This window comes from Loa loa (assembly GCF_000183805.2).
Source record: "Loa loa unplaced genomic scaffold supercont3.6, whole genome shotgun sequence".
NCBI lineage: Eukaryota > Metazoa > Nematoda > Chromadorea > Rhabditida > Onchocercidae > Loa > Loa loa.
This window is the reverse complement of record NW_018108186.1, coordinates 14,823-42,046: the sequence shown is the minus strand read 5'-3', so window position 1 is coordinate 42,046 and position 27,224 is coordinate 14,823. Positions and strand designations below refer to the sequence as shown.

The 27,224-nt window shown below is 33.5% G+C and overlaps 3 protein-coding genes across 3 annotated transcripts; 2 read left to right on the top strand and 1 right to left on the bottom strand.

The window, feature by feature from the left end:
• Positions 1 to 3,871: 3,871 nt before the first annotated feature.
• On the top strand, positions 3,872 to 14,218 carry LOAG_16501 (hypothetical protein; the record flags this gene model as incomplete). The annotated part of the gene is made up of 6 exons (XM_020449154.1): positions 3,872 to 3,940; positions 4,214 to 4,349; positions 4,611 to 4,788; positions 13,098 to 13,188; positions 13,732 to 13,815; positions 14,062 to 14,218. 6 exons carry the CDS (start codon positions 3,872 to 3,874, stop codon positions 14,179 to 14,181), a joined length of 678 nt encoding a protein of 225 aa, XP_020307340.1. The 3' UTR covers positions 14,182 to 14,218.
• A 4,090-nt stretch (positions 14,219 to 18,308) lies between these two features.
• Positions 18,309 to 20,383, bottom strand: LOAG_03504 (hypothetical protein; the record flags this gene model as incomplete). The annotated part of the gene is made up of 3 exons (XM_003139041.2): positions 20,179 to 20,383; positions 19,843 to 20,049; positions 18,309 to 18,999 (listed from the first exon to the last, which is right to left on the bottom strand). Exons 1-3 carry the CDS (start codon positions 20,349 to 20,351, stop codon positions 18,309 to 18,311), a joined length of 1,071 nt encoding a protein of 356 aa, XP_003139089.1. The 5' UTR covers positions 20,352 to 20,383.
• An 867-nt stretch (positions 20,384 to 21,250) lies between these two features.
• Positions 21,251 to 21,917, top strand: LOAG_03503 (hypothetical protein; the record flags this gene model as incomplete). The annotated part of the gene is made up of 2 exons (XM_003139040.2): positions 21,251 to 21,514; positions 21,699 to 21,917. 2 exons carry the CDS (start codon positions 21,251 to 21,253, stop codon positions 21,915 to 21,917), a joined length of 483 nt encoding a protein of 160 aa, XP_003139088.2.
• Between the last annotated feature and the right edge of the window lie 5,307 nt (positions 21,918 to 27,224).

Below are 27,224 nucleotides of genomic sequence, written 5' to 3'. Positions count from 1 at the left end.
TTCTTTTCCTAAATAAATGTTAGTGACACAATTGAGTGTTAAGTTTATGTACATTGGTCTTTAGCAGAATGCTTGTAAAGTCAGCCATTTTAGCTCTTTCTTATCGTTAAATTGCTGGTTAAAGTTTTTTGATTTTAAAACAAGGAATCCAGCATTTTCATCATTCACTTTTTTAATAATCTTCTTGTAATGATGGATTTCAACACGATTTGTGAAATTTTGGTAAATTTTGAAGCACAAGAGTCCTTCATTTTTGGTGATGACAACATCATTTAAAGTTTTTCATATTTGCATGTGTATCTATATGGACTAGTTAAAACTTTCTCTAGAGTTATTCAGAAAATCTTTGGATTTTTTCCATCAAGGGCTGAATTTCGGTTTTGAATTTTTAAAAATTTTTTTTAAAAATGAAAGTCGGAGATAGTTGTTTTTTTGCAGTATTTAATTTTTAGTCCTTTGGAATATTCTAAATACGAAATTCAGAAGAATAGCCAATTTTCGCATTACCAAAATACTCCAATATCAAAAATGAAGTTGGGAAGTAAACACTATCAACTTTGTAAAATTCTTCAAAATATCTCATTTAGATTTAATTAATTAAATCGAAATGAATCAACCAACCATTATCCTGCATGCTAATCGCTATGGATAATCATCACACGAATTATACCTTGTCGTAAAACTGCAATAATGACTCACGTGAGTTACATGTAGTCCGTCAAGTTTTGAACAGTAACATTCTTGTACCAGGCGTTGATCGATCACTGATCACCTAATTAATTTTAATGTTTCATTTTTTCTTTCAATGACTAACATTTGCTTATGCTATCTGTCAGATAACAATAGATGAGCGATTACAGGGTCCAGACTGACTAAAGACAAATTTCCGAATTGTTTCGAAATGTGGAACTGTGAATATCCACAGTCTTGTCTTATTCGATCCGTAGTACATGGATCCAACCTGTCTCTGTCTGAGTATCCAATAGAACTAGTTTTCATTTCGAAAATTTCAATATTTCCTAAAAATTGCTTTTCTCTGCAGAATATTACTGTCATGGCCAGCAATCAGTGTGCAATTGTCTGTTGTAACCATCTTTCTATAGGAAAATATAAATTCTTTCGAAATTTTCACTCGGTTTTCGATGAATTACAACAATAGTCAGAATGAAATGAGATGGAAAGAGCCATTTATACAACAAAGACTCTGTCATATCTCAAAATGATTTAGTCAGCTTTTTGCTTTAATTCAATATTCCTTTTCACAATGAGGAACTTTTCACAATCATCGATCATGATATTATGGGTAAAAGAAATCAATATCCAACAATATAATACATATGAAATGATTCCGGAACACCAATGTTCTCATTACAAAAAATAACCGATCAAGTAAACGAACTTGCTAAGCTGTATTTTTTTCAACTTAAGGGTTTTGAGATTTCAGTGATTAAACTTCTGTACCACTGATTCATACGTGACCTCTTTTTATACTTTCATTACAGTTACTTTTGCCAACGTAACAACTTGTTGCGTTTTTCTCCTTTATTTATAAGTTTTTCCTTTTTTAATTGTAAGCAGAAAAGTTTCTTAATACTGCAGCTTGGAGTTATTGTAGGCCAAGTAGCTTATGATTAAGCAGAACTGAGTTAATAAATTAAAGTCAATTTTTTACAAGGTTCAGTAAAACGGAGATAGTCTAGTATCCGTGGTCATTCAAGGAGACGCAACAACACGTAACTTTGATACTTTATTCATTACTAATTGGCATTGTAACAAATATTACGAAATAATAATTATAAAAGTGTAGTTAACATGATGCGCAAAGTCACGATTGGCTTAGAAGCTTTATAAAATTCTTGGTGAGATTGAAATGTAAAAATTTGCAACAAAATATAGCTAAGATGCTTAATCAAGGCTCATTTCTTTTGCACTTTTCTGCAAATTTTAGTGACCAGTGAGGTTACACCATTGTAAAGCACATCAAGGAGTAATATACCCTTTAATTGGGGTTGCATGTCTCCTCACCTCGAAATATCGTTTAACCGTTAAATCGTATCGGTAAATCTGTCTGATTTCAGAATCCTTAATTCCATCCACGCAAATTTAATTTGTTTCTTTATCGTTTGGCCAAAAAAGTCAAGATATCACCTAGTATTCCAATTGCGATTCAGAAATCTTTTTGCATAAAGAGAAAATTTAAAGATAAAATGAATTAAAATTCTCATTTGTCACCTTGTTGCGCACTTTTCATAAAGGTTCTTTTTAGCATTCATTTTTGCCACGAAGTTTTTGAAGTCTTTGTACAAATCCACGTGATATTTCTTTTCTTTCCACCGCACAATTGACAATATAAGATTGAAACTAAATTTTGTAGGAATCCGATTAAAGTTTCCAATTTAAAATATCCAATGAGAAGAATTGTTCAAAGAGAGAACTTTTCCTTCTAACCTATCCTATCCCTTGACGAAGTTTTGCAAATAAGTTGTGACCTTGTTATGGTGGTACGAAATTATGGGCAAGCGAATGGCAAATTAATCAGAAAACTGGTGACATGTGAGGTATTCTCTTTTGAACGATTTTATTATTTATGCTGAAAGACACAAGAAAAAATTCTCACTCAGTTAGATGCGAATTTTTTTCAGAAGATCCCTTTTTAATTTTTCAAATTTAGATTTGTATGTTAAATTATCTCATAGGCCTTGTGCATCTTCACTAATTTCAACATATTTTCACATATTTCATTAAATTTAGACAAGTTACATTTTATTTAATACTAGCCATGATTCTTGAAGTAATCGTTTGCTGCCTCTTGAACGACGAAACAGGTATTTTTTTTCAGCAAAAATTTTGTCGTAACCCAAATCTTCCTTTAAAAAAAAAACGAAATCTTATGACGACAGCAAACTGATATGTTTTAATCGGTCAATGATTTGACAAAAAAAATGACTGTCCAATGATAATTTTTAGCAAAATTGTTATCCTCACTGTTAAAATATGTAATTTGTTCTATTTACATGAATTGTCATTCGAGTGATTTGATATAATTCATTGTCCCTTATTGGTAGGGAATTTTCCAACCCAGTTATTATGCTCCATATGCATTATTTTCAATTAGTTCTGTTGAGCCTCTGGTGATAAGTCATGTAAATTTATGATTAGCAATAGAATATTTGAAATGCCAAAATTGATTTGGCTGAGAAAGTAAAATTTTAATGTGATGTTTAAATATGATTGGTAGATAAATCTGGTAGTGAAAGCAGTCAGTGAAAATATTATAAAGAAAGTTACAACACTCACATTAATCTAGATTACAAAGCTTGGTTGTAACCAGAAAAGATGCTGATTATTGATAAGCTGAAGTGCTGTTTTTGTTACTACATGAAATAAATAATGCATTGATTGTCGCTAAATCGGTCCAGAAGAGATCTTTTCGATCACCATTTCATTCTTTCACAGGTGGTGTCATTTTAGTTAAAGTAAATAAAAACTGAGTTTTCAAGCGAACGACTGTTCATTACTGGAATTTAATCAATCTCACGTACATGCGTATATATATAATTTTCATTTCCTGATTTGAATTATTTAAATGCTTGGAGGTGAGGTCTTAATTGATACATTAGTGGTAAGTGATAGCAATTGATAATAGCAAAGATTATAAGAATTCGTACTTCAGTTTTTGTGTTTTTCAATGGTCTAGTGGAATTACGACTTTTGAGCATTGATTATTTGAAGAAATTCAAATGGAAAAGATATTCCAAAATTGTAATGATTAATGAGGGGAGAAGAAAATTCTAAGTACAAAGAATTACGGTAATAAATGTATGGAGACGGGTGAAGTGATGTACAAGAGTTTAATTACACTTTGAAATGTATGCCATTACCTTTGCGCTTCTTTCGCAGTTTTGTCAATTGTCATTATATGGCGCAACAGATGGCAAAAGTTTGTAATAAAATGGATATTTTTTATTTCAAAAATATACTTGGAATTTAATAAAACAAATGGCCTCGAAACTGATGATTATTGTATAATTAACAATAAACTTTGAGGCGCTTAATTCCATTTCACATTTCAATGAATTTCGCAATGAATTGTAGGAGAATAGAAATTACTCTTCAAGGATGATAACTGGTTGATTTAAAATCAAATTAATTGACCAGGATTACATTTTTGTGACAATTTAAATTCGTTCTCAATAAAATCTGCCAATTTTAGCTTGGTAGTCAAAATAAATCACAAGAATTATCGTCAAAATATTCCATATCTCAAAATAAAACCACTAAAGCTTCATTGAAAAACGACGCCGACAGCCAAAACAAAACAAGATCGAATGTAATGGAGACCGAATTGGGTAAAATCTTTACCAGCAAAATCAGCTTGAAAAATCCTGAAAATTTTATTTGAAGTTCTCATACATCACATTTCTCTAAGCATCTTAACTTTTTGAAACTCCTTTAAAACTTTAAAGCTTTTATGAACTGTATTGTAATGAAGGAAGAATTGAATTTTCAAGTTTTCGGGAAGCAAGGACAAGTAGTTTCTCATGCAAATTTTTAGGAATTCTCCATTTGTTTGAAAATCCAAATTTTAAATACTTAATAACAATGTTTAGCATTGGGTGGACGTATGACACCGGTGGAAATGTTGAATAGTCTTGGATTAGAAGGGTCGTTGACAGCAACGTATAATGATAATCGATCCATACTGGAACTATTACCCGGAACAATACAACCAACTAGAAATTTGATAATCAGACCTGGTAAACATATCGATTGTGAAAAGGTCGAGAGGCATGTTTTGATATATTAACCTTATTTATGCAAGAATTTCAGAATCAATGAGGAAAACCGTATACTTCGAATATAATTCGGAGAAGCGGGGACAAGTAACAAATTAAAATTCGCAATTTATATAAACGAGCTTTAACAAAGCAACCGCTTGAAGTGTTGATTTAATCTAATTTACACGAATACCACTTTTTTATAGTTGCCGTGCTAAGTAATCAATCTATTAAGTAAATTTGATAGCACTACACATTCTTACTCAAATGTAGAATGAAATCCAACAAACTGTGTCGTCCATCATCAGGCATAATTAGCACGGCTCATAGATAGCTTTAGTGTTGTCATTCTTCTTAACTTGTTTAACTTCATTCCTTTGAAATTAACAGTGTTTTGGAGCAGAATATATTAATTCATATTTGATTTTCCTGTAGACGTTTTAACGGATTAATTTATTTGATTAAATTATTGCAAGTAACTTGATAATCAGAAGTAATATTTACAAGTAATTGATTCTGAGTAGTTAATTACCAGTTTAAATGGAGGTGAGCAAAAGCACATATTCTCAGGAGCAATTGATTGTTTAATTATTGAACAATGTGCAATTACATAAGTATAATGAGTTAAGAGATTTAAATGTTGTGAGATATTGTGTTGTGTTTAATTTGAACAAAAAATAAATTAAATGGAAATAAAAAGGATTTGGCAAATGGATAAGTAAACAGGAAAGAAAACAATGAATGCAGCACTGGACAGAATGAAATGACGTTGAAGAATTTTAATCAACAAATTAGTAGAATATGAATATATAGTAAGTTTCTGAACTTTGATGTCTTATTTATCATCGCAGCTTGTTTTGGAGTCTTTAGTCTTCGAATTATTTTGTTTTATTCTCATATTTCTCCTTCTCAATCGGATTAAATAGCTATCATTTATAAGATCACCGTATTGTTGAAGTTGTGTATAAGGTTGGATTCTTTTTTTGAAGAAGTTTGTTTATTCTGAATAATAACTCATTCAAGAAAAGTTAACTATTGAATGCTATAATGATGTGAAAATAGTTTGCATCAAAATAAGTCCATTTATTCGAAAAATAACTGCAAACTCCTTCTAAAGTGCTATGTTAAACCAAAGGGACACAGATTGTAGAAGTACTTCTGATAAATAAAATTTAGGGAAAGTTTAATAGATCCATTCTGATAAATTCTTCGTCTTATCATTTGGCTATGTTCAGTCAATCTTCTGTTTTCAACGTTAAAAGGTTTTGAAAGTCTATTTCGTAGAAAACTAGCCAGTGATAATGATATTTTTTTCAAAGAGTTAACGATTCATTTAAAATACTAGAATTTCATAGAATCCAATAAACACAAGAAATTTTGATTTCTATAAAGAACTGTCTAATCATGATAATTTGAAAAATAAGCAATCTTCAGCGAATTAATGTCAGATGACTTGAACTATTTAGTGCTTATGCTTACATCAAGCATATTAGTGCTTATGCTTACATCAACATAAATTATGTTTCTTTCTGAGATATGAAATTGAGTTGATAATTTTTTAGGTCCTGAATCTTTAAAGTACTACGGTAATTTTATTTAATGGAACTTGCATCTTCTACATTTGATTTTCAATAGTTCATCAAAAAATAAAACCTAAGCGATGTTAAATCTTGTTTTGCTGCAGCCCAAGCAATCATAATTTCTCTTTCGTCAATGTCATGCTTAAATATTTTTGCAATGAAGATGATAAATGAAATCAGAAAATGATAAACGGTTCAGGATAGAATATTGCTGCTTAGATCAACGTCATCTGATGTTATGGCATTTTTGATGACAGATCAGTTTTGCCCACTTTTGCTGTTGAGTTCGACCGAAATGTTTGTTGTCGTAGTTATAGCAGTTGTGGTGGTGGTAGTAGTAAGTGGCGGAAAGGGTAAGGGATGGATGCATAGCAACACATGCACACATACGCATACATTCAAACATCTATTGGCTTTATACTTCAGCACTTTTTGAAAGCTTTGACTCACTGAAAACGACCTTATGGCTTATGACGGTGAGAAGCAGAGAAGTAAGAATCCATCAAGAATGCTAGGAGCGGGACATACTATCAGCTGACTGCAGGCCGGGATGATGATCATTCGACATTTAATTCCTTTCAGAAATCTCCCGTAAACGTCATTTTTTTTTCCGTTCATATAAATGATTTCATTTTATGTTATTAACTGACAAATCTCACGTCATTTCTGTAATGTGAAGAGTTTCTTTAATGTGCTGATAGCATGAATGATAACAATAAACCAATAGTTAAGGGGTAAGTGGTTATTCTATCAAATGCAATTGAAGAAATCTAATATCATATTGATAGACTGACACATTCACTGCATCTTTTCACTCGCAGAAATGGTCTTAAAAACCTATAGCTGTTACTTGTATTTTAAAAGGAATAAATTGGAATGTAACTAGTCTGTTCTATCCTATCCATTTAATTAATTACTTCATTTATGCTAATTAAGTCGGTCTCTATATTTTACCGGATAAAATGGCCTATTAGCCATGTGTTGATTTTCATTCTTCAATTACGATACTTTTGAATTTAAATTAGAATTTCAGATCTCCTCATTCATTCCTCTCAAGAAATGGGAGATTGTAGGCTTTAATCAGTATGGAATTCTATATTTTGTACTATGATCATTATAAAAAAATTGGCCACTCGGTAATGATCATTGCTATTTTTGTCACTGTTTTTACTGACTGTTCTTCAACGAATTTTATTTAAATTCCTAACGCTGAGTGTTTTACCGGAAGATACCGAGACCGAAGTTTCAAATCCTCGTTTGTTCACTCCTGCAATATCTTTTCTGATTCTCGACTTTTTTTCCTTAAATTCAAAACCATGTACGCTTTGTATGACCCTATTCAGATTTCTTCTCTTAGACTTGTCTCATCCAATGTGCTTTTTCATTACCTTACTCTTTCCGACTTCAATCTGATCTAATCTCGTCCATTTGATACGATTTGACTCAAGCTAGTCTTGCATCAAACTACAATTAATCAATGAAAAGTTGCTATGAACTGATATACTTCCTGTAAGAGCAGTATGTATCAATGTATCGATGTCATCACTATTTGAGGAATAAGGCCAAACAAGAGCTAATATGCAATCAGCTGTGACGCTGACTTGTTTAGGAATTGATATCTCTGATATGTGCTTTACATTTTTTCCTTATTCTCTGCTACAATTCAGTATATTTGTAGGAAATCTTTGCATACTACTAGCTATACAATAATTAAAGTGTGTTGTTCAAGAGTTGATATCCGATTCCAGATGTGTAAGCTAACTTACTACCAATCCTTCTGACCTTTCCTCTTATCTTATCTCAAAGCATTCCATCATTCTTGATCCTATTTGGGAAATAAGCAGAGAAGTTAAGACACACAAGATTATTAAGCACAACCAGTTTTGTACTCTCAACTAAATGAACAAGGACATTTCATGTTAACATCAGTAGGGAGAGGGTTCCATTCAACAGTATTTACATACCGACAATGTAAAATCTTTGAGGTTCGCCGCTTGTCGATAATTTTTTGTTCGAGGTCAAATTTTGTGTAACTTCCTGATTCTACATAGATATCATCACTGATGTCATGTTCTTCAATTTGATAACGAATGAGGCAAGGTACTAAGTCCATCTTTCATCTGATTTCACTCTTTTAACATTTCATGCTTCTTTTTTCAATCCATATTAAGGGAAAGAGTAAGGAAGTCGAAAAATTGAAAGTCTTTCGATTCATATTTTTTTGTTTAGGTATGCTTCTTTGTTCGTTACATAATTTTTGCATAGTTTGTATACTTCGTTTTCCATACTTTCTTTTTCGAATTCAACATTAATTATTTCCAGTGCAATTTGGTAAAAGGCATATGTATAATCGTGAAATACCGATTTTTCGCTCGTATCTCATCTTCTTTTGCAGCCAAAACCTGTTTAATGTCATTGGGTAACTATATTTGGCTCAGCAAGGAAGCACTTATTTTTAAGTAAGTTTATCCAAATATGTTACTGCCTAAGTTTTCTAAAATACCATATTCTCAGACATATTTCGCTATTATAGACGCTCCAGTTCTACTCAACACAGTTGTATAAAGTCCTGATAAATAACCAATAACTCAAGGATAAATTAACATATCATATCATTTTGAATGATAATAGATTGTGAACTGTCGTGAGATGCCATTTTGACCGCATCATTTAAGTTGTATTTCATTTACTGAGTGCTTACCAAATGCTTAGTTATTAACCAGTAGCGCCTTACTGATTGTTTTTCTAGCAAGCTTAAGTTGGCGTCTACTTCGGCATTTTTGAAATAAAACAAATTTTAATACAGTGCATTTAATATATTCAAGAGAAGCATATGTTCAAAACTAGCACATTTTGTTGGTAATTTATTTGACGATCAAATAAAGTTTATTGTCCATTCTCTTTCGTTTTCCTTTGACTTTCTTTTGTTCCGAATAAATTCATAACTTTTTGGTCCTTTTCTAAATGAATGGATAAAAATATCGTAAGAAAGTGATGAAATTTTCAAAAACTATTTTTATTCGGAAAAAATATTTTTATTCAATACAACTATACAGTTTTTCATTATAGCTAAGCCTAAAGACGTCTTTGCTAATGTAAATAGGACAGAAAACCTTTGCGACAATACACAAAAACAAAACAATGACCGTATCCACTTTTGAGCCAAAATTTGGCTCTGTAAGTGCTTTGATGCTTCTTTTTATTTCTTTCTACATTACAATCTGTTCGAGAAATGGTTCATTGTGGCACAGAGTAAAAGCGACATTTCAAAAAAACGATATTATCAGTCAGTTCATGCGGTCAACCATCGACTGTAGAATGGATGACATTGAGTTCTTCAACAATCCTATGTGTTTATAAGAGGATCAAGCTCGGTAATCGCTCTTGATTGGTCATTGTTAACCTTTGGAGACCGGTTACTAATTCCTTTATCTTTAAACTGCTCGTTTTCTTCATAGAATTTCTTGGACCAAATATGTCGTTGATATTATGTGTTATCTCAGCTTATGAATTCAGTTTGCTTTTTGTCTAATTTCATTTCCAAAATTGGTCCAATAACAAACGGCATAAGTTATTAGCAGGGGAACATAACGCAAATAAATGAGCATTAAAAGCGATAGTCGCATTAATTTGAGGATGTATTCTAATATGAAACAGCAAAGTTCAACTGTGAAAATCGCAAACCCTTTGTACATTCTCTCTTGTTGACATTCCATTTGTCATACACAAACTGATATCACTCTCATTAACACATATTTAATGTAAATTTTAGCTGAAAAGACTTCGAAACTGATATTTTCATGTATTTTTACTACATAAATTATAAAATGCGTCAACGAAGATAGCAATGAGATTTGTCACCAAAGTATGGACAAAAAGGAAAGGAGACTGCGAATGCTTTTGTGTTACAGTTGTACAATACAATACACACCACATTGTTGACTTGCGATCACCAGTCTTGTTGACGTTTGTTGATTTGCTGTTTCATTGTTAAACTATCACCTCACTCGTTTTTTTTTTGCTCTCTTTTAAAATTCAGTAACAAAGATACTTATTTTCTGTTGGGAAAATATTCCCTTCCTTCTTCTCTCTCCTTCTCAATCATTCACACTTATTCATTCACGTAAATTCGCGGGCTGGTGATGTTCATCCGTTCGGTCTTTTGTTTTGTGTGTGTGTGTTTTTTTAATCTTAATTGAAATTGCATGATCCATCAATAATTCACTATCCATATTATTTTATGAAGGAAAATATTGACCGCAATATTGCTTAGTTTCAAAAGTAGAAGATTTTGAATAAAAATCATTTGATGCAGTTGGTTCCAGAATCTGTGCTTTTCATTAAAAAGGTAAGTGCAGTTCCTGGGGGCGTAACTTCAACCCCCTTTCTAAAGATTTTGAATGGTAATTTTTCGACCGACTCACCACTCTTCGTAAACTACACTTATTTCAACTAATATAAGTTGAACTCAGCTGTGAATTTTTTTGTTTTACGATCACTTGTCCATCTCAGTGTTGAACATCATGAGTTCTTTCAAAGGATAATTTGCCCTCGAAATGGACTGGGATAGACTGGTTATTATCATTATCTTAATTGTTTTGGATGACTTATATATGCTTGTTTGTTTTTTCACGACTAGGGAAAAAGATTCTGAGTAGTGTGACCTTTAAAAAATGGAGCAAAAGAAGTCAGGCTAGAACGAAACACATTTTCATTTTATTTCATTTTCGTCTCTGTTACATTTTTATAGATTTTTGCGCTCATCAAAATTTCGTCAACGTCTTAGAGAACAGAGGATTTAAAATTGTTGACATTTCTTCTCTTAATGATCTCTTTTTTTTGAAATGTAAAAATAACACTGGCTTTCATTGTACGTAGAGTAGTTTGGAATTAGTCCTTGTTTGAAATATAAATCTCTAAAATATATTTGAATTTATTAAGAAATAGGGTGAATCAAATATGATTTCAAGGCTGAAGTAAATTTCCGATATAAGGCTGATGAAGGATATTATTCTGAAATACATGGAACTTTTTCAAATTAAACTGATCATTTGTTGAATTTGTCATGTGTGACTGTCAACAGTACCAAAGTACTGCCATGCTCTTTGTCGTCTTATGAGATTTGGCAGAAAATAATTTTTTTAATTGTCTCATAGATTTTTGTCATGCATGATGGACGTGTTCGGCGTTCTTCGTTGGTACCGGATGGGCGTAATTACCAAGCGGTGAAGTCCTTTGAATACCATCATCTAAGATCGATTCAAGCTAGACGCAGAAACAGGTTATATCATGCTCTTTTCACTTCATTCTCCTTTATTTCCCTATTTTTCATTCTTTCATTTCATTTCACATCTCACCATCATTCCGTTTTTTCCCTCTCCATGTCTCAGGAATCGGTTATTCATCATCATGTTCTTCCGTAACCGTCATTGCATCTGTTAATGATTACTGGGTTCTAGGATGGCGATTAAAACTATAAAGAATAACAATTTGCGAAATTTCAGAGAATTTTTTTTGGAGTCTCATTCACCTGACATCTGAGGTACCGCTCTGCTTGTCACACTTTATTTGACACCATTGATGGATAAAATTTATGCGTCAAAAGTGATATATAAATATCACCATGTCAACTATGAATTTGCAGAAAAAGAATTATTTGTATGTGATATGTGAATACAACTACCGCACTAAGTTAAAAGAGATGTAATGCATGGATAAAGGATTTTGTCCTAATTCGGTTCGAGTTCAAGACTTCCGGGTGGAAATATCTGGTAGATTATATCTACAATGCATAGTAATAACGATAACAGTAATGCTTTCTGCTTTATTTCTTTCTTATTTGTTTCCTTTTTGTCATACTGTTCTCATTTTGCTCTCTCTTCTTTTTGATTTAAAAATTTCTTTCAAATTCTCATTGAGTCCTTCTTAGCTTCAAAGCCAAAGTTGAAAAGATAAAATGTCTAATCTTCTGTGGGAACGAAAAGTTCTGCTAGAAGAGTATCCTGGAATAAGTGACATTGGCTGTAATATGAAACAACTTGCAGGTAAACTAAATTTTTTCCAACTGAAAACTCTTTCAGTGATCATCAAAATAATAATTCAATTTAAAATTATCTCCACTTTGTGAGATAATTACGTGATCAGCTGATCTCAGCAGGCAATGATAAAATCGATATTATTTCGATATTAATGATTAGCATAAATAGGAGATTTATACCTACTGTCCTCTCCATTTTCTCAAGTACATTTGAAATTCCTGTCCTAATATTATGAGACTGGTACTGATAAATTTTTGATTTAAAAAAAGCGCAAAAGGAGAGAAATAACAGGCGAGGGAATTTTCGAATAAATTTCCTTTGGTTTGCGGTATACACAAATATTTATTTACAGTCCATATTCTCTCCAAAAAAAAAGAATCTACAACGAATGCAAATTTCCATGTCAAATATTTTAATTTTAACTTGAAATGTAAAACTTTTATTCGGAATGTGTTAGTTATTAAAAATATACAGACTTAATAACAAAATAAATTTTCTGATTAATATTTGTGCAAACTTCACTGCTTAAAATATGCAAATTTCTTCAACACACATATTTCTGCTCAGAATGTGCGGTTTTCAGTACTCAATACAATATCCAAATTATGCAAATTTTTGATTCCTAAAATTCTACCGAAAAACTTACATACGATTAGTTGTGGATTGATTGTTGCCTCTGACCGGTGGTATTTTCATTTTAGCTCGCCGGCTGGTGAGACCGTTGTTGCCGCGAGTGGAACTGGTGCTAGTACACCGATTATTGCCATTGATGGTAAAATTGAGCAGGCAATGGTAAGTCCTTTTTCTCCTACTTCTTTCATTATTCTGTTTCACACGTCTAACTTCTGGAAAGATTAGACCAAATCCTATATCACTTTTGCTAATAAACGGGACTACCTTTCAGGAAGAAAAAGTCAGGCTAACTTTGAGAAGTTTACTCGGAATGTGTTAATGTCACTAGAATGTATAAGCCTCTCCTTAAATATCCTTTAATATCATTCAACCTTCACTCTTTCTTTTCCCAATTTTTTCCTCCACAGATATTACAAAACAGTATGCTTAATTGTGTCACTTATGATATGATCATAATATAGTCATGGATCATGATTATAGCTTTGTGAGTGTATTCTTGTTATTAAGACATGAATTGTTTTAGTTGTCGTGAAGATTTTGAAATCAGAACCCGTATAAAAAAGAAGGAACTGAATAAATCGTTGATTACTGTGTCAAACTAAAAAGTATCTGTGTTGATAATTTTAATATTTCTGCTCTCAAGAATTCAAAGAATTGCTTAATTGTTGAAATTTTTATGAACATTTTGAATTATCAATTCAGGACTTGGTGAAAACTCATCTGATGTTTGCCGTACGTGAGGAAGTTGATGTTCTAAGGGCAAAAATCATGGAATTGGAGGCTACCGTAAGTACTTTCACTTCTTTTACTCCTCCTTGAAAACTAACAAGAAGTTGAAAGGTGTATTTATAAAGCTGACAGTGTCGCAGACTTGAACGGTAAATCTAAAATTAATTAGAAATGATTGGGACTGAAAGGAAGTGGGATTAATCTGCTAATAATACTTGAAAACAAATACTGTCCTACCTTTTGTGACACAGTCTTCTGGCTCAACATATATCAAATTAGTGAAATGTAGTATCTGAATTTCAGATTTTGCAATTAGAAACTGAGAATGCAATTCTTCGTGAACATGTACCGGTGGAAATTTTGAATAAATTAAGTTTGCAATCGACACCGCCGAATTCGAGTACAACAACAACTGCTGTTTGAATGCCGAATAGTTTGAATTTTTTTCATCATTTGACCTCTTCGTTCTTAATAATAATAATAATGTATAATTTTTCCTATATTTCTTCGTTTCTTTTATTCGATACTTTATGATTCACATTATCATCTATACATATTTCAGTGCTTTTTCAAGTTGTACTCACTTTTCATATCATAGCAGGGAAGGAAAATTTCATTTTAACGAATGAAAATTATCAGAAAATTGTTTCTTTTTGTAGTTTCAACCAAATTTAAAAAATTTCATGGCGTACTGACTCTTTGTGGAGTAAGCAAGTTTTTTGTATTTCTATACGATATTCTCGAACATTGAGTCATGCAAATTTACTTGATTCTTGGATATTTGTTTTGGTTTGTTATTGGAATGGAACGGGTCATTGTCAATGTCATTATTTAATATTTCACCAAGTAAGATGACCCGTCATTTCACTCATAAATCTTAATTAATTTGAGTTGATTTAAGTATGCATTTGGTAGTCCTTAGCTTGCTAGAATTTAGTAACGTGTTGAAATGTAGCTTAGGATTACTGAAGCACACTTTCCCGACATGGATTGTCGGCAGTTCGCCTATTGGTGCCTACTTACCACTTTGTGTGAATCTGTCAAATCTTTGACTAGAAAGAACTGCCGTAACAAACGTGTATTTTCCTAATGCCAAACGTGCTGATCGTTTTTGTTAAGCATTTAGTATGAATTTCAAATGCTATTGAGATTGATGTTTAATTCTTCCAACATTTAAAGTCAAATAGCAAATAATGACGAAATCTTTTTTGATATTTCTGTGGTGTTATAGTTGACTGTTCCTGCATTTCCCCACCATCTTTTAACAATTGTTTTGATCTTTAAAAAAAAAATTTCTTCTAGGTTTTGAAATCCTAATACGTTGATTTCCTAATACGGATGAAAATTCCACTCTTCGGCAAGATAAGGGGATGAATTTTTTTGAGATTCTGGAAATCTATCTTTGAAATATCCAAAATCTTAAGTGTCGAATATACGGGAGTTTTGCTTTTAACCCTTAAGCAAGTGCCCCATTTTAAATTTGCCCCAACCAATAATAAATATATCACAGTGAATCAATTCATACTGTACATAAAAAGTTTCATCATTTCTCTCGGCTCTGTTTCATACATTGATAGTACCTGTCATTTACTTGATGTCCATCATCATTATCTCATCTTTATTACCTTGTTTCCATCCAAGCAAAAAACAGCAGAATAAGGAATCGATTAGGTGCTTCATTTCCGGATTCTAAGCTTCATTCCTGGAGTTTCAAGCTAAGGGACACATCGAAGAAACTTTTTTTTTCAAGGGAATTCACTTTAAGCATTAAAATGAGCAATTTTTCCCCAACTGAAAATCTCATTTGAATGTGAAATTTTCTGTCTTTGTTCTTTCGTCCTCTTCAGGTATTCTTGTCGTTATGCATGTACTCTTTGCCATCATTGCCATTGTTTCCGTCTAGTTTTGCATTTTTGAGGTACAAGCTTCTCTTCCGGAAATCTGCAGCTTCTTAAATATTGTTCCTATGCAAATATGCAAATTCTTCGCAACATGCACTCGCACCTTTTCATCCTACACCCCGTGCCTCTACAAAATCATTGGAGAAAAAAAAGAAAAAATGGGATTTAGGCTTTCATTTTAACACTGACATCGTTTCAAACGTAGTCTTATCGCCCTAAAAATGAAAAACGAAGTCACTGAAACTGTTTGAGTAGCTTGCAGTATATTTAAATAAAGTATACCAATTATTTATTGTGTATGGAAAAGTAGCCCAAAAGTTTATGATATGTATTTCTTTGTCACCCTTTACCAGTATTTTTGAATCAGTGTTTCCCACAGCTGGATGAAAATAAATTCATGAACTTGTTCACCTTACAAACAGCGCTATGCAGTTTCGATATTCAAATTTCTATAAGTACTTACTAAACTGAACCGTATTACGCAAGAAGCGCATTTTTAATCGAATTTAGTTTGCATTCCAAAAAAATTTTGACCCAAGTAAATACTTGTTAAATTCCCCCTACCACTCAACCGAGTTCGGTGCAATAAAAAATGAGATTTAGGCTTCCATTTTGACACTGACATCGTTTCAAAGTAGTCTCACCGCCCTAAAAATGAGCAACGCATTTAAAAATAAGCAAATAGTATCGCATGTTGCAGTCAACATATACTGTTTAACTTCAAAAAAAACAAAAGAAGCATAGGACATAAATGAGGATAATTAGACACTGTTTAATGCAAGGATGAAACTCCTCGTAATACGTCACAGTTTTCAAAATGGCATGAAATTAAGAAAATAAGATGTCTCAAAAAATAATATTACACAGCAACGAAGTAAATAGTACCATTACTGATATCAAAATATGGTGGTAATAAAGTACTACTGATCGTATTTTATCACTGGAAAATATAGTAGAATACATAAAGGGAGAAATATTAAAATATGAGAGCAGAACAAATGCTACTTCGGACGAGAAAAAATGTAACGATTTAAAATCTAATTATTACCAAACAGAAAAACACTAAAATGAGTCAGACAAAAATATCCACACGGTTAAAGTAACGGGAAAAAAAACCATGAAATGAACAAATCTATCCACATTATAGGCAAAGAATAAAGTTGTCACAGTTATTGACACAACTAAGCACACGCACACACATACCCTGAAGCATAGGTTGTACCAAAACCTTGCTTTAGCTATATCAAGACAGTCCAAAATCGTATTATAGAGATAGAACTGCTACAAACAAATGCAACTTCAACATCTGAAGATCAATTTCTGACAGAAGAGATTCTAAGAGCACTCAATTCGACACCTTCCTTCCCCATACTGCAATAAAAAAAATGCAGATGGAAAGAAATATATAAAACAACGCACTTAAAAGCAACTCACAACTTTTAAAACACGAAATAGTACGTTCTCCAAAAGAAAATACCAGGAAAAAAAAACATCTCCCGGCTCTCTGGATTCTGAAACACTTCTTAAATAAAAAATGTTCATGTGAATCCAATGCCATACCATTTCATTATCCCATTTCATTAAACAGAAAGCACAGGTAGTCATTCTAGAAATAAAAAAAGTAAAGGAAAAATAGACTTGCTGTAATTTCACCAATTATATTAGGAAAAGAAAAACAAGGCTGAAATGATGTCCTGAAGCACCAAACATATATTGTGAAAATCAAATGCATCAAATAGAACATCCTTGATCCAAACTGAAATTTAGAATCTAATGTTTCAAAAAGCAGTCAGAATTAGGGGAATGATATGTCTACAACCGCTCTGGATTTTTTAAATTTGGAGTGCTTGACTGAAGACTGAAGACCGACTTCTTTCCCCACAGTCATCAGGCGACATCAGTAATACGAGATCTGAATATTACCGCACTGAGAAAGAATCTCATTTCAGGAGGTAGATCTCTTATAGAAAATCTCAATAGAAAATTCCATAAAATCTTTAGATCCTTCCACTCGGTATATCTATTTTGACTCAGTTAAGAAATTCAGTTTTGAATTTCAGCGAATTAGTAAACGGTATCGCTATACAGCAGAATTTCACAGAAATCACTCCAAATGAATCGGCATTATTGTTAGAGGTTTTTTGTAAAAATCTTGAAATAATCGGCACTATATATGTGCCGTTAAGAAGGCAGTGTTTAGCCAACTACAAAAACAATATGGTGAGACAGATAAGAAACTAGTCAACGTGGCAGTTTACTCAATAAGATATCTGGAATAGCATGAGACTCTACTTTATGGATATTAAAACCATGATTTATCATTTCAATATTCATTTACTCAGCAAATAAGGAAATTATATCTAATATAATAAAGGTCGATTAAGAATTATTACCTACTTTGGACCATTCTAATGATCGTCGTGCAAGAAACATTTCTGAAACCTCGCTATAGCTGACTACATAGGAATAAACTTATTTTCAAGAGCACGTAACTTAAACCAAAATCTCCAACTGTTATGTATTTCTCGCAAAATCATTTTAAATAGAGATTTGGAAGTGTGCAGAAAAATCAGATAAATCATGGCTTAAACAGATAACAGTTTGAAAGTCTAAGTAAAAAAAAACCTGTTAAATCAAATCAAAATGCAACTAACAGATCAATGGATTACAGGTAATATGTATAAATGAATTAATCTGTTTCTGAGTCTGTTGAAGCGAAGAAACGCTGGAAACAGCCGGTCGTGTGAGAAGCTGATCGGCAACAACGCTGAGGCCAGAGTTGAACACCGAAATTAGACCCGTCAACTCACGTTCTTCAACGCAGCATTTCTTTACACTACATGAAGACGGTAAACGAAGTGCAGAGGTTTTACGTTTTCGATGGTGCAGAGGAGTTGTTATTGCACATAATGAACTGTTTCCAGAATCTCCGTTCTTCTCAGTCTCGTTGTCATTGATGCAAGAACAAAGTTCTTCGTCATCTGAGACAGATTTTGAAACCGGGGCAACAGCTGTGTCAGCAGATACTGTTAAACAGCCAAAGTCAGAATCTCCTTTCGACTTATTTGTTGCAAATTCTTCTACTCCTTCCTCTTCTTTCTCTTTTGCTTGTTGGCTAATCGACTGCGATGAAATTATATCTTCCGAGAAATACATATCAGGAAGGAATGCGGAGTCGTTATACATGTGTTGCTGGGCTGTTGTCTCATCCAAACCGTACATTTCCGGACCAGCAAATGAATAATGCAACGGTGCAAGACGAAGTGTCGAATAGCCAAACTCGATTTGTTCCTGCTTTACCAAGTTACCACAACTGCTATCCAAATGCGTAAGTTCATGACTGAAAAGGAAATTTTAAGTACTTAGAAAACCTTTTTGTGAAAAGTGTTTGACATTATTCAGTGGTTTATTTTTTTCAATAAAGGGAATAATTGTTGAACAGAACCATAAACACCTTGGAAAAGATTAGCATACTTGCTGCAAAAAGGCTTGGTTTCCATTGACCTTACAAAACAAAAGATATATTATAACCCGAAAATTTTCCGAGTTTTTCTTCTTTCAGCTGCGAAAATTTCAACGCTTTATTATCATTAGATGCAAAAAAAAATTCACAAAGCATATTCATTAAACAAGCTGACAGTCGAGAAAATTGCACATATTTTCGCTCTGTTCCGGATTTGGGCTTTTTCACTCTTTTTTTTTTGTTTAAGGAAATGGATTTTGAAAAACAGGAAGGCCGATTGGATCACGTTAGAATTTTATGTGTTACTGCTACACTGCATACTTGAATAACTTCCATTTACACATGAACTCATCCGCATCAATTAGCTCGGAAAGCTTTTGCGGAAACAACCTCTTTATTAGATACTCCTGATTATCTCAAATCCATGCTCCTAGCTCCCCATCTCTTTCCTATGTTGTTCTTATTTTTACGAAGTATATTATGCATAACTGCCTGAGAAAATGTTTCCTCACCATAATGACGATTGGATTTATCCACTTAAAAATCTGCACGATGATTTAGCAATATCTTAAATTGCACATTAGTAGGGATTGCACATTACACTCTGAACTACAGAAACTTCGCAACATGAAACTGTTCCCGGTTAGTCTTAGCTCCTAAAAAACAGTTACAACAATTCCGACTCCATCGTTTGCTCCCGGCAAGGCAAAAAATCCCTACTTTTTTGACAAATCCAACAAGTGAGTTGCATCCACATCCGCATTCTCATAATCGACGTCATCCATTTCCTCTTCTTCGTTATCTATATCAACATAATGAGAAGAAAACGTATCCAAAACCGGCATAGGATTCGTATGCATCACCATCATAGAGGTCTCTGCTAATGGCTCTTCCACCCATTCCGAGTTATTTACGAACATTGGAAACCTAAAAATCTTAGGTGAATTTGATCAAGGAATTTACCAAGGATCTCCTTACCAAGGATTTTTTTGAAAGGAAAGAAAATGTTGAAAACCAATCAGTAAAAAGAAAAGAGATGGGTAAAATTAAACTAACCTTTTCTGTTTATCACGAGCCTTTCTCAACAAATGTAGAATTAATAAATTTCGATGCAGCTTTGCACCACCTCGTTCACTTTTTGAATTGACCATTTTAGCGCATGAAAGACGAATTAGACGATTACACACTTCAGTTTCAATGATTTCATCAACATCATTGACTGGAGGCATTTCCGCAGTATTCAAAACTGACACCTTAAACTGTTCAAAATCAAATCATTCGCAAGCGCATACTAACAAAAGAGGTACGACAGAATGAAGCACGCTCAAATATCATAGAAAGTTATCAAATTTCGACTAACTGGAAGGACAGAAGTAATGCAATAAGAGGGGCATTATGGCGCAAAAAGCGAGTTCCACTGACTCCAAAAATGCGCTTTGCGTTAAGCACTACTATGCTATAAAACTCCATTTCCCTTATAGTCTAATGTAACCCATAACATTTTCATGTGATTTTTAGGTTCCAGCCAACAAATATCCCAGGTTATACTACCACTGCTTTGACTTCTTAAAACTTTACCGAGTAAAAACCCAATTAGCAAGTTTTTATCACCTGTTGTTTGATACTACCTTTTACAACCTCTCAGAGAGGTGGTGCAAAAGCGAAAATAACGGTATAGTACTAGACAGAGTGCGCGTAAGATTTGGGAATTTGTTCTAAGGGCGGAGGTTGGGGTGATTTCATCTACGAGCGAGCGGCAGTGAAATTTTGCATGCTTCTACAAATATTTCAAGTTGCAGGCGTGTCAGGGAATAAATGTCTCCAAATTATACAATGTAGGGATGAGGAGTTAGGAAACCTCATGTCTTAAAGTCTTCCCGATGAGTGTTCAGCGGGAAACTATTCCTTCCCGTAACCTATTGGTACTCTTCAAACCCAAACCAGGCATATGCCTGTTGGAGATTCCATTGCTTCTCTCCTTAGCCAAGAACATGTAGACGTGAAGTCTCACACTTCACTTTGCAGTGGTTCCACGCATAAAACTAATAAGACGATATAGTCTTGCTAACCGAATTAACAAGTTATTGGTTATCATATCACTGTGACACAGCAAACCAGACATAGTCCTATGAGTGACTCACCGATCTCCGCTATAGTAAACGAAAAAGATGCGCATCTACGATTCCGCAATTTTTCCCTCCATCCCCTTTACTCGGGAAATGTTCGAGAAAGCTATGTAGAAGGAGCTCAGCATATTTGGTGTAAGAGCTCTCCTGGGTGGTACCACGACGCTCAGCGCGCAGAAAGCTTGCTGCGTGTCGCTGATTGCGATGGCATCACCTGCCCAGCTTGGTCAGCAATGCTATCAATAACGATGATAATGCAAATAAAAGTGATTACAAACGGGCGCACTGGCAGCACCCAACCCAAACCTGCACATACTCCCGGCCCCCCCCCCCCTCCGCTCTCCTTCTGCGTCTTCGTTGCATTTCTGTTTCTCTCTTTCGCTAACATAACTGGCAGAGGAGAGACAAAGTGACCGATAACAACATGAGTGACACGCCCACGCCTGGCAGCCAGGTGCACGAAGTGTGGAACGAGCAGCAAATAATATAAGAGGAATGAAAAATAAAACAGACGAAAGTATGTGTGACGAGGAAGCAAAGAAACAAAAGAAAAGAAGAGAGCGTGAAACTCAAGGAGGACCACATAGACACCGGATGCGCAAGCAGGGTAACCACTTTGCCCCAAGCGCACTCGAGCATATCCCAAATGAGAGTGCATTGATGGAATGAGGAACAGACAGACAGACAGACAGACGGTTGGAGGGAGAGGGTACATCGTAAAGGATCAAACATTAGGAAATGGAGCATGGTATTGATATCATTGGCAGTGTGCCAATGCACTTGGAATTACTGCTCCCACAATTCAGTCATTGCGGGGAGACAATAAAACTCATGGTGGTTTTTATATTCCAGCGTTTGACGGGAGCATCGGAACGAGCGGGGAACATTCCAGGAAGCATCGGGACGAGCGGGGAACTTTTCAGGAAGCATCGGGACGAGCGAGGAACTTCCCTCCCACCTCATTTACCACTCTTGCACCAGTATTTGCAGCAGCCATTCACCTCTAAGTTGTGGCTTCAAAAATCAAAGTTCACGTATTGGAAGCTTTAATTAATCGGGAACGACATATGTGCACATCCTTCTTCTCGTTTCTTCCATGTGCAACATCATGCTCCAACAACGGTAATCCGAATTTGGTAACTTTGATAGGGTCTCTGTCACCACAACAACCAATCGGGCTGAACACACTGCGGTCTACCCGCATTCATTTCGAATATTCGTCAACAGTTGTTTGGAGAGAAAAGTTAGATATGAATGGTGGGAGTGCAGGAAATAGTTTGGTAATTCGAGAAATGAATGACGATTACGATCTCGGGTATACACGTGTCGTCTAGCTCATATGTGCATACGTATGAGGTAGAATTGAGATATTTTCGTAACAAGATGTTGTTCCGTTCTGTGATCAAAACATTGGAAGCAGCAGTGGGCAGTCAATGTTAAATGAAGATGAAAGCCTGACATCTGGAAAAGGTGGGGCCAAGTTTTTATGCTTTCAGACTAATCGTTCTCTGGAGCTGTTGCATTATGTTTTCTAGACTTTTTATCCCCAGCGTTATTGAAAGTCATTAATATGAACACAATGAACTTTGAAAGAGTCGATTGGCATATCAAAGAAGGAGAAAAAGCTTTGGCATATGCTTGTGAAATGAAATGTAATAATAAAAGACAAGGAGATTATCTAAATTCTGAAATGAGATTTGGTTCAAAAAGTAATGTAAGGTAGTTCACATCATTTGCTTCTTAGTGCAGAGCATTAAATATTTGTCAGAAAAACTTTTCGGATTCTTTAAAAAATTTTCTGTTTTTCTGATTGACAGGTAAACTCTCCACATTTATTATTCGGAAGGAAGGTCGAAGAGATTAGAAGTCCAACCGTTTATCCTGATCACCTAAAATTTAAAGACTAATAATTTCTTATTTTTACGTAACAACTCAACACTTGGTATCGATTTAGAACTGAGGTAGGTCTTTTCCAATGTTGTTGTTTCGTGTAGAGTGGGGAGAGTTTCAGAAACTTTCACAGTGTTTCTGAAAATCATCAAGAAGCGAAGTATATTGCCATAAATCTCATCTATTGAAAAAGTATTGAAGAACGGTTTATAAACGATCGTTTTAAATGGAACATTTCTCCTAGTAAACAAGAAAGTAAATTTCAATTGTTGGAAATTACATTTTCTGAATTCGATCAAAACAGTTTTTTAAATATTTCTAATTTTGACTATAAATAAGTTTAGGTTGCGAAAAAAAATCGTTAAAGAGATGAGAGGAAGAAAGGAGAGAATGTTGATGATCTTCCGGCGCCCTTAATGTAGAGTGTTCCGGATCAGTTCCGTTTGCTCTGTTCGGGATGCACCGAATTCTTTATGTACATTTGAGTGTGCACACTGGACAACAAGTAAAAAAACTTGAAATAACTTCTGTTTGCAAAATCATAACCCTCAAAAACGATCTCTCACTTTGTCCTCGAGACCACAACCTGTCCTATTATGTCAGATTTGACTTCCTGAATTTAAAACCGTCTGTCTTTTGATGGTTTTGATCAAAAACAATGATGAGATGGATTAAACTATTTCTAAATGTTAGTCATCATCCTATCATTCAATTTGTTTTACATGTAACTTTGAAATCAAATTTTTATAAAATTTATAATCTTTGTTCTTTTTCAAGTTCAGCATTTTCAAACTGTATTTGCAGAAATGTTTGGAATTTAGGGTCTTCGAAATTTTGCTGTTGAAATTTTATACAGTTAAGATTCATATTTGTTGTTGGAATGGAAAAGAAATGATAAATTGAGAAAGGAATTTTTCTTCCTCCTTTTTGAGTCTCCAAAGGACTTATCTTTATGCAATAGCTAGACAAAAAAAAAAGAAAAAAGAAAATACCCACGGAATAATCCTAAGAAAATAGCTATTGAATATGGAAGTAATTAACGAAACATTGAGAAAATGAAACAGTTACATTTATTTTGGAAAAGAAATAGTTAGATTCGTTTTCGAGTACTTTCCAGTTTGGTAATAGTAGCCACTGACCACCAATATGAAATACAAATTTTGAATTTCATTCATTCATGTAAATAAATACAAAATTATTTGTGAATAAAAAGTCAAGTGAGTAAATATCCACTGGTCTGTTGACCGTTCAGTGCTCTATTTTCAAATCTTCACAAACGGTGCCTAATTAATAAATATTTTGATGGTTATGTTTTCAACCTTAACAGTATCACCTTTTTGCCTTACCTGTGAAATGATCTCATATCACAAAAAACAAGCTTAAGTTTGCCGAAAAACCTGAGAAAATTTATGTGTTCGAACAATCAAAGTATGTGTATTACAAATTTGTATCATGAATATTCCCTTATTTAGATCATTTTTCCTATAAATAATTTATCACACAAAATTAAAATTAAATTTCCAACATATCAAATGATGAGTCATTTATCCAATTCCTGTAATACTGTGATAAAGGATTGCTGCTTGATAATTAAGCTACTTGTAATCTTTGATTTTTAGTGAGCAACTAGTCTGATAACCCAACTTATACATATTAATGGGTATATTGTAAAAGTATCTAATCTGATAACTGTGCTTATATCCAATGTTACATCTTTAGACTTCCATTAAACAATCCATTCCTTTGTCTGAGAAATAATTTTCTATGTATGAGTTTTATTAACCATATCCACTATATAAGGAGTTTCAAATCAGTTTTTCCTTCACGTTAGCATCATTCGTTAATAAACTGTTACCGTCATCAGTAAACCTCTATTAACCATTTTGCATACGTATCAGACAAAATAAACTTCAACCTCACTCTCTTTTAAACCAGGTAATATTTTTCACAACAAGGCCAAAGTAAGGCCAACCATATATAACATCCCAGGCCAAAGTAAAGTCATTCTGTTTGTTGAATTTCTGGAATCCTTTTTTAATATTTCTTACTATCTCTTCATCAGTTTCCAAAAAGCCATTTCTCCATTGCATGATGAGTAACACAGATGTGAAAAGCTTTTTCTGATAAGATCACTGCTACATGAATCTGCATCTTCTACATGAACCAAGCAAACATTCTCTTCGGGAATGTCGCATGCACATAAATAATTTGCGTTGACTCAGATTGAAAGTCAGGTGTGATATACTTTATATTTTACTGATTATGCAGACATATAGGAACTTTATCAAGGCCATGAATTGACTGGTCCTTTAAGCAGATCTTATTTTGCAGGACAAAGAAGCGAGCGAAATTAATTTACGGAAATCGGGAACTTCATTAAAGTACTTTCAAGAGTAATAGTTAATGAAATCACTTTTATACTGACAAAATTTGTTGGAACAGAACTGCATTCAGCACTTATACAAATATATGACAAAGTTGAAATTAAAATTGGAATCGCGGAAAAACGGTATTTTTTCACTCCTTTGGCATGGTGCTCATCTCCTCAACGGACTTTTCTTTATCTCTGTTTCCCTCTTACTTTCATTTAAACAACATTGATGGAAAGCAAAAACATCTTTAATTTGAAGGAAAGTTCTATGAGAAAATAGATCCGAATAAATTCATTAACATTAATAAGAGATCAAAAATCATTAGGCATTGATGATAATCTTTGCGGTGATAAACTTTCACCGACCTTTGGGACATATTCAACAGCAAAAATAAGCAATGACAAGCCAGGTGCTAAGATAATGCAATTCAACCAAGGATTCAACGATAAAGGAAGGGGAGAGAGAGGGAGGGTGGAAATAAATGGAATTGCCGAGGGGATAGATTTCTTTACAGAGTTCTTGCATTAATCGTTAAACGGAAACCTTAACAAAATTTCAACGAAAAAAAAATTGTCATAACTTTATCACAAATGCGTTACATATTTTCAGCCATATTCCACTTCGACATGATTAGAATGATACCGAAATTAAGGAACTTATTCAAAGTCTCTAACTGATTCAGAAGGCAACCCTTTACAGATCATTAAGTGTGCTGCTTCACCGTCCTACTAAATCAGTTATCATTATGGATTGTTAGCCAAGTTGAATATGTTATTATTTTTGAGCCAGATTTATGACAAATTATCTCATAGAAGGAAAATTCGAACGTCTACATGCAACAGTATGGACATGAATGATTTAATTGTTATTGAAGACGACATTTTCCTGTCAGTCATAATTTCTTAAGTTTTTTGAAATCAGATCAATTCCTTTAATATTCTTAAAAAAAAAGATGACTTGAAATGGTTTTCAATCTTGCAAGCAATACTTTTTTTATCAGTGTTAGCAGTCTTAGAAAAACGTCACTTCCGGGAACTTTTAGCAAAAGTTTGTAAAGAAATTTATGTCAGTTTTTTGGAGAAATATAGATATAAATGTTTCTTAAACATTCTAAGGAAATGAAGGCACACTTGGTGTGAGAGAATTTTATTAAAGGACAGAAAACTTTAAAAATCTTCACAAAAAATCATTTCTTAATCATTTCTTTATTGGACAATATTGTACAACGAAGAAATAGCTATTAACAAAAGTTTGGATGAGCTTCTAAAGGGCTGTGAAAAAGGTTGACCAATAGATCCCTTTTCAAATACTAATTTAATTTTACAAAATAAAAACTCAAATAAGTATTACTGAGCCTTGACAGACTGCTGAACTTGATATGATAAGGATATTGGAAGGAAAGAAATTTGGAAAAATAAACATCAAAACATAGAAAAAGGAATTGATCAACTTGACGTATATCAAATAACAATGATGATTTGACCACCAATTTTGACACAAATTATCAGAATTGGAAACTGCATTTCTTCCATCTTCCTGTTTGAAAGTGAAACAGGAAACAACACGGAATGTATCAACAGATGACAATTCATTTTATACTACTGACAGTCAGAAACGCAAAGACAGATGAAACTAAAAGTTGACTTAGTTAATGGATGAAAAATAAAGAATCGGATCAAAAATTGAAAGTTTTTAAAAAGAGTTTTCCTCCAAA